At 28.6% G+C, this 8,863-nt stretch overlaps 1 protein-coding gene across 2 annotated transcripts in view; it reads left to right on the forward strand.

Annotated features, from left to right (window-relative positions):
- LOC106792531 (multidrug resistance protein homolog 49-like) overlaps positions 1 to 8,863 on the forward strand; it is a 47,757-nt gene that overhangs the window by 27,892 nt on the left and 11,002 nt on the right. For both annotated transcript variants that reach the window (XM_014758988.1, XM_014758989.1), the window contains 4 exons: positions 1,826 to 2,239; positions 3,896 to 4,319; positions 6,085 to 6,288; positions 8,265 to 8,616. In XM_014758988.1, the coding sequence (XP_014614474.1) occupies positions 1,826 to 2,239; positions 3,896 to 4,319; positions 6,085 to 6,288; positions 8,265 to 8,616 (1,394 nt within the window). The remainder of the gene's footprint in view (positions 1 to 1,825; positions 2,240 to 3,895; positions 4,320 to 6,084; positions 6,289 to 8,264; positions 8,617 to 8,863) is intronic.

The raw sequence follows: 8,863 nt of genomic DNA on the forward strand, positions 1-8,863 counted from the left end.
AATGAGAAATATTAATATAAAGTACAAAATATAAAGTAATAAATTAAATCAATAGATAAAATAATATCGTGATAATAAAAGATTCTTATGTTACATTAACCCTTCTTTGCATGATGATGGAAATTTCAATCATAATATTTAGTCAAGAAAAAAAGGTACTCAAAACCCTTGTACTGTATATTTGTTGTTGCTGGCAACTTTTTAAGCGACTATTGCGTACAACAAAACGCAGTTGTCAAAAAATAGCATTAGGATTTTTTTAAATATTTTTCCTTTAATCTAGAGCATTAATTACATCACCCTGATTTATTTTAAAAGAAAAGAAAAAATCATGCAAAGAAGGGTTAAACAAAAATTGAGTTAATGGCAACACTAATTACAATTGAACGATATCTTTTCACTTTTTTTAGAAAAAAACAAGTGACTTATGCCACTTTCAAAATAAACGGCTCAATTTTATCAGAATAATAACTTATCATTTTGTTTATTTAATTTTTTTTTAAATTAACTTTCCGTATCTATCAATTATTCATTTGATACTTATAATAATTTTTAATTATAGTAACAATTTTTAAATAATACAATTTATAATGTACTTAATCAAAATACATCTACGTTTTGTTATTCAATTTTAATCACAATTTCAAACAATACATTCATTTTTCTAACTATAAAAAGTAATCATAATTTTATATATTTATCAAGAAAATCCTAAAGAAATCTTTAAGTGAACTTTTCAAATAGCATCATTCAAAATGATCGTATATAAACTGAAAAAACGATGACCCTAAATAGTGAAGTAAAGTAAAGTACTTGACATTTTGCAGTGTATAATATCAGTGACATTACTTTCAAGAGGAGTTATCCTTTTTATATCGTGTTTCATCTTAAACGATGAAGTATCTTACTTCAGACATTTAAGACACTTAATCGTCGTTGTTACATAAAGCCTTTTTTCGTTTGTGGTTAAAAACAGAGAGAGAGAATGAGAAAGAAAAATAAAAGACGGTGATAAACGACGCAAGGGGTAGTACGAACTTCACTTTCGATCGATAACGATAAACGCTTCTCCATTACCATTTGCCAAGGACTGACCCATTCCCCCCTCCCACCTCTCCGCCCCGTAGGGAACTTTTTATTATGAGCTAGGGAAAAGAGGGAGGGAGGAAGGGGGTGGGAGGGTGGCAAGGAGAGTATGCACTTTAAAAAGTCGATTACCACAGAGCAGAACAAACGTTCGTTACCAGTGTGTTCCACCTAGCGTACGATTATTATTTTTAGCTCGATCTCGAGGGTTCCTTTCTCTCTCACACCCCTTTTCGAGCTTTTCAAGGCTTTACAAAGCTCTTATTGTTCCTAGTATTTAATGTCCTTTCACTCATTTATCCCCTTTTCTTCGAATTTTAATCGACAACTTTATATATAAGGCTTTTTCGGATGATATCGATTTACGTTGATTAATGTGTGTTTCACTGTTTCCCCCTCTCTCTCCCCCCCTTCCTCCTTCCAATTTTTAATCAGATTTAATACGATATGACATTTGTAATACTTCAATTAAATTTTAGTAATAATCGATTTAGTTTAAAAATTGTTCGATCACACACATATGTTCTTGGAAAATTATATTCGAAATTCTTGAAATTTTGAGGATTTGCGTGAAGTGATATATATATATATATATCGAATTTCATTTATTTCTTAACTATTACATTTATAAATTCATTACATTTATAAATTAATCAATTCGAGATTCAATAACTTGTAAATAAAATAATTTGATAGTAATTTAAAATATAAAAATAAAATGTTTCGAATGTGTTCGCAGAGATTTGGACAAAATGAAGGATGGAATTGGGGAGAAGCTTGGTATTTTTACGTATCTGATGGTTTCCTTTATATCATCGATCATTATATCGTTCATATACGGTTGGAAATTGACATTAGTCGTACTTAGTTGTGCGCCTGTTATCGTCGTAGCCACTGCTGTTGTAGCCAAGGTCCAAAGCTCCTTAACAGCCCTTGAATTGGCTGCGTATGGTCAAGCAGGAAGCGTTGCTGAAGAGGTCTTTGGTGCCATCAGGACTGTCGTAGCCTTCAATGGGGAGCAAAAGGAGGTTGACAGATATACCGAGAAACTTGTGCCAGCTGAAAAAACTGGCATCAGGAGAGGAATGTGGTCCGGTGTTGGAGGTGGTGTCATGTGGTTTATCATTTATCTCAGTTACGCATTAGCTTTTTGGTAAGTCATATTTATACGGAATAACAGGAACTTGATTTATGTTCACTTTTCATCCCCCGTATAAATTACTCTACTCGTTATTTTTATTATTTTTCTTTTTTCATAAATTATATTGTAAATTATGAGAAACATTAGTGGATATTATGGTTAATGATTTTTATATTAATATGTGTTTTTTTTTTCTGCAAGAATTTTTCATTACTTTTATTATATTTTTGTGATATTAATGCATTTTTTTTTTTTTTTTTTTTTTTTTTTTAGATAAATATTAAACAACGAATATGAATTTTTCATTTAATTATCGAGCTAGTGTTTGTGAATTATTTTTATTAGTCGAATATTTATATTCATTTACGGTATCATATTTTGTTAAAAATAATTCTAGAAATAAAAAATTGAGCTATAAACAACAACGTGCAGAAAAATGTGTATGCACTTTTTTTGAAATAGGTCGTCGAACTTTTTGCAACCAAACGTTTGAAGCTAAACGAGAAACCTAGACGTAAAATATTCATAAATTCGTTTAGTTAGAAACGTGAAACTGAAATGGAGACCTTACGGTTGTGCCCTCATGGATTTTAACGAGCATTGGTATATTAGTAGTATACCTTTAGGGTGTTAATGTGGTAAAGTATTTTATCAAAATACGAACCCAATTTTGAGAAAAAAACTGTCAAAGTTTTGATTTTTTTGTATACATGTTTATATTATCTTAAATGCAATGGTTTACTAAGTGGCGCGCTAGCGTAAGTAGTAGCGTGCTTGATTTTCGTGCTGCTAGTTAGTGGTTCGATCCTACATCGGGGAAGTATTTTTTAATAATTTTTTTCTATTTATTTTTAAATTGTTTTTTCATATTTCTTAATTATTAAATATATACAGGTAAAAGAAAATTATTTATTACAAAAAAATTAGAAATAATAAATTTTTTAACATCTTGCACAAATAATAAAGGAAAATTGATTACTTAAATTATATTATATTATATTATCTTCTATCTATCTTATCTATTCTATCTATCTTAAATTATATTATAATTATATTATATTATGTTTTTTTAACAGGTATATGAAAATAGATAAATCTTCAATAKAYKAACAAATAACAATCGTATATATTCTAATCATTAACTATTTCATGTGTAATATACCTGTTAAAAAATAAAATGTTAACTGTAATTCAAGGATTACATTTTTCTTTATTATTTACGCAAAATATTAAAAAATTTATTATTTCTAATTTTTTTTTGTAATAAATAATTTTTTCTTACCTGTATATATATTTAAAAATTAAGAATTATGAAAAAACAATTTAAAAATAAATAGAAAAAAATTATTAAAAAATACTTCCCTGATGCAGGATCGAACCACCAGCTAGCAGCACGAAAATCAAGCACGCTACTACTTACGCTAACACGCTACTTGATAAACAGTCGCATTTAAGATAATATAAACATGTGTACAAAAAAATCCAAACTTACAGCTTTTTTCTCAAAATTTGCTTCGCATTTTGATAAAATACTTTACCACATTAATACCCTAAAGGTATACTACTAATATACCAAAGCTCCTTAAAATCCGTGAGGGCACAACCGTAAAGTCTCCTTGTGAGATAGTAAATAAATGTTTCGTTTTTCGTTTTGTTTTATCTTAACAGGTATGGCGTTCAATTGATTTTGGAGGATCGTCCGAAAGAATATAAAGAATATACACCAGCCGTATTGGTAATAGTATTTTTTGGTGTATTGGCTGGTGCACAAAACATGGGKTTAACTTCGCCGCATTTAGAAGCTTTTGCAGTGGCTAGAGGATCAGCTGCTGCTGTTTTTCAAGTACTCGATCGTGTACCAACTATCGATAGTTTAAGCAAGGAAGGTCAGAAATTAAAATCGGTCAGCGGTGACATCGAATTTAAGGATGTTCATTTCCGTTATCCCGCGAGAAAAGATATTCAAGTATTGCAAGGTTTAAATTTGAAAATCAAACATGGAGAAACTGTGGCGTTGGTTGGTGGTTCCGGATGCGGTAAATCTACCTGTTTGCAACTCATTCAAAGACTCTACGATCCGTTGCAAGGACAAGTGAGTTCATTTTTTATCCTTTTTCTAATTTATTTTATTCAATGACGAATAATTTCTTTCGTTTAATGTTCGAATATAAAAATGTGTTTCCGTAGTTTTTGTATTTTACTTTCTTTCCAACTTTCTTATAACTGTAATTTCAAGTTTAATGGAGTTCCCCATTAAAACGCGTATTCATACGAGCCCCTTAATTCGATTCAGTAATATCGGAAACTTTCGCGGTTCGCTAATTAAAAGAAAAACGGGGTCGAGGTAGAAAGAAAGAAAGGAGGGAAACTTAATACCTGAAATCTTTCGAGTTATCGTAGATTCGAGAAGTTTTTCGAAAGGGGTTGTACCTCCCGTGTTGGCAAAGTTTTTTTTTACTTGTATGCCATTGTGTATTGGCAAGTAATTACCAAGTTAATAGCGTGCCCTTACGTTTTTATTATTCCATGAGAAAATTTGTCTTTGCACGTTTCAACTTTCTAACTTTTATTTTTGCACACATATATGTGCAAAGTGAAGATTATAAATTATTAATAAATAAGTATCGTAGGGAAATTGGACATTAAAAAGAACTAAAACTTAGTTTTGATTAAATTTGACGTTACATCCCTTTATTGGGACTTTTTCAGCAACTGGAAAATTTTTTTTTTTTATATTATGAATTACATGAAAAACATACATTATAAAATATTAGATGTTACCTTAATCTCTAAAGTTCAGTGTCTTTTTCATTTGAGCAGACATACATTCTTGTAATATTCGAAAAACTAAACATCTAAACTATTATTATAAATTATCGTGAAAATATGCGTGCACAATTATTTATTTTTGATAAATAAAATAATTTCTGGTTCACAATCGTAATACAAAAATATTATATTTTATAAACGTATTTTTATTAATCATTTGAATTGAAGGTCCAGTTAGATTGTATTGGCAAGTAATTGCCAAGTTAATAGCGTGCCCTTACGTTTTTATTATTCCATGTGAAAATTTGTCTTTGCACGTCTCAACTTTTTAACTTTTATTTTTGCACACATATATGTAACATATTTCGAAGTGAAGATTATAAATTATTAATAAATAACTATCGTAGGGAAATTGGACATTAAAAAGAACTAGAATTTAGTTTTGATTAAATTGGACGTTTCGTCCCTTTATTGGGACTTTTTCAGCAACTGGAAAATTTATTTTTTTATTATGAATTACATAAGAAACATAAATTATAAAAATATTAAATATTACCTCAATCTCTCCAATGTTCAGAGTCATTTACATTTGAACAGACATACATTCTTGTAATATTCGAAAAACTAAACATCTAAACTATTATTATAAATTATCGTGAAAATATGTGTGCACAATTATTTATTTTTGATAAATAAAATAATTTCTGGTTCACAATCGTAATACAAAAATATTATATTTTATTTTATTAACGTATTTTTATTAATCATTTGAATTAAAGGTCCAGTTAGATGAACTATTATTATAAATTATCTTGAAAATATGCGTGCACAATTATTTATTTTTGATAAATAAAATAATTTCTGGTTCACAATCGTAATACAAAAATATTATATAATATTTTATTAACGTATTTTTATTAATCATTTGAATTAAAGGTCCAGTTAGATGAACTATTATTATAAATTATCGTGAAAATATGCGTGCACAATTATTTATTTTTGATAAATAAAATAATTTCTGGTTCACAATCTAAATACAAAAATATAATATTTTATTAACGTATTTTTATTAACCATTTGAATTGAAGGTCCAGTTAGATGGGGTCGATATATCGAAGTTAAATGTTCAATGGTTGCGTTCGCACATCGGTCTTGTTGGACAGGAACCAGTACTTTTTGACACGACAATACGAGAGAACATCCGTTACGGAAATGACAGCGTTACCGAGGAAGAAATGATCAAAGCAGCCAAGGAAGCCAACGCTCACGATTTCATCAGCAAACTGCCTGAGGTAAGCAAGTCAAATTTTTCTTCTTTTTATTTCATCTTGGCACCTTTGTTCGCAAATTTTTCCTTCTTTTTCATCTATGTCTTTCGAAAGATCAAATTTTTATGGATAAACGAATCAACATATTTTATTTATTGTTTTATTTCAATCGATTATTTACAACGATGCAATATATTCGTTGATTTATCTTATAATCAAATAACAAAGTAGAAATATTTTGATATTATCGATGTGTACATTAAACATTGTTAAATATATTTTAATTGAATAAAACAAAAGAACGATTACACATTTCTAACGATAAAGTATAATATTTCGTAAACGAATTTTATTATATAATAACACATCAATAAATATTTCATAAAATATCGAATTTTTATTTATAACATTAATATAAATCATCGAATCATTTTTATGCTAGAACGAAATGAAATGAAATCTCGATTTTTATTGAAATTAATGAGAACGAAAAATATAGGTCGTAATCGAATAAAGTGATTTTCTGTTAGATCGAAAAATAATCGTAATTAATTGGATTTATTATTGTTATAATTGAAAAAAATATGTTCAATGGATTTATATGTTGGAACGAACGTTTAGTATCAAACTTTCCAAGTTTACGTATTACATAACACGTCCTGACGAATCTCGTATATATTCATGCATGAATACGTGCATATTATATATATAAACGTATGTGCATGTGGGTGTATACATGTGTGTATATGTATATGTTAACGATAGTCTCAGGTGCTAGGACGATCCGCAGAATGCTCGCGTAAACAGGCGATAAAATATCCTCTAGTATAACACATTTCGCGTGCAAATAACATTATCCGAGATTACGCCCGTGTCAACGATTAGGCGTTTATTACCGAATTATCGCTAGGTGAATTCGCCATTTCAGGATAATTTCGTTCAAGCAAGTTTTACGTTGTTTCGCATACGTTAACATTTTTATTTCAAATCTGATAAAATAATTGTCAAATTATATTTTATTTTTTTATTTACAATTTATCGATATTAAAATGTGCCGACTTTTTGATTTTTAATTAGTATTAATTATATTATTCAATTAATTTTTTTTTGGTATTCAATTAATATTATTAGGTATTTATTTTAACAATTTGGGGACCGGTCAAGAGTTAACTCGTGTTGAAAAAAAAAAGAAAAGAAAAGAAAAAGAAATAAGAAAAATCATATATATATATATATTCTTTTATATTTAAGAAATATTAAGAGTTAAATAATAAATACAATTTATTCAAGTTTATTTATATTATTAATAAATATGTTTAGCAGGGAAATTGGATATTATAAAGAACTAGAACTTTATTTTGATCAAATTTAACGTTTCCTCCCTTCATTGGGACTTCTTCAGCAACTGGAAATTTGTTTTTGTTTTATATTATGAATTACATGAGAAACATATACATTTATAAAAATATTAAATATTACCTCAATTTCTAACGTGCAGAATCTTTTACATTTAAGCAGACATACATTTTTGTAATTTTCAAAAAACTAAACATCTAAACTTCGTTATATCCTAATACGTAATATTTAAAAACTCAAACAAAGTTGTTTCAATCTAAACTAGTGTTAAGTATTTATATTGTTTTAAAACATACATTTATAAAAATATTAAATATTACCTCAATCTCTAACACTCAGTGTCTTTTACATTTGAACAGCCATACATTTTTGTAATTTTCAAAAAACTAAACATCTAAACTTCGTTATATCCTAATACGTAATATTTAAACACTCAAACAAAATTGTTTCAATCTAGACTAGTGTTTAGTATTTATATTGTTTTAATTTCAAATCCGCTTTCAAAACAATAACCGGCCAAACATTAGGGTAAATTTTCAGAAAAGTTACCGGTCTCCAAAGTGTTAACAAAAACTTGATATGAGATGCAGCCACCACTTTTGATGTTCTAATAATTAATTGTTTTTCTTTTGGGAAATTATTAGGGATACGATAGTCCTGTTGGAGAAAGAGGTTCCCAATTATCTGGTGGACAAAAACAAAGGATTGCAATAGCTCGTGCATTGGTCAGACGACCAGCCATACTTTTACTCGATGAGGCTACTTCTGCATTAGATCTTCACAGTGAAGCAACTGTTCAGAGAGCACTTGATGCTGCCTCAAAAGGCAGAACGACCGTTATCGTGACTCACAGGCTCTCAACTATCACTAACGCCAACAGGATCGTCTTTATTAAGGATGGCAAAGTTGTTGAAGAGGGTACACACGAAGAGTTACTGGCACTTGGCAAACATTATCACGGATTGGTTGCAGCTGATGCTAGTGCCGCTGCCAAAGGTATTATAAAACCTCATTTAATCATTCATTGTGTAATACAACATTCAAAAAATCATTAAAAATTTGATTCGTTCATTTTTTATAATTCCACACAATTTTGTAGATTTTATTTTTGATTTAATTGTAAGAAATTTCATTGTTTCCTATCATTCTTACATCGTTTAATTTAATTTTTTTTTAGTTGGCCAAAAATTCGGATTAAAAATCTATTAATTTTTTTTACAGGAGTTTGTAAATGAATATTTTG

The sequence above is a fragment of the Polistes canadensis genome, unplaced genomic scaffold (assembly GCF_001313835.1).
Source record: "Polistes canadensis isolate GaletaPanama2010 unplaced genomic scaffold, ASM131383v1 scaffold_462, whole genome shotgun sequence".
NCBI lineage: Eukaryota > Metazoa > Arthropoda > Insecta > Hymenoptera > Vespidae > Polistes > Polistes canadensis.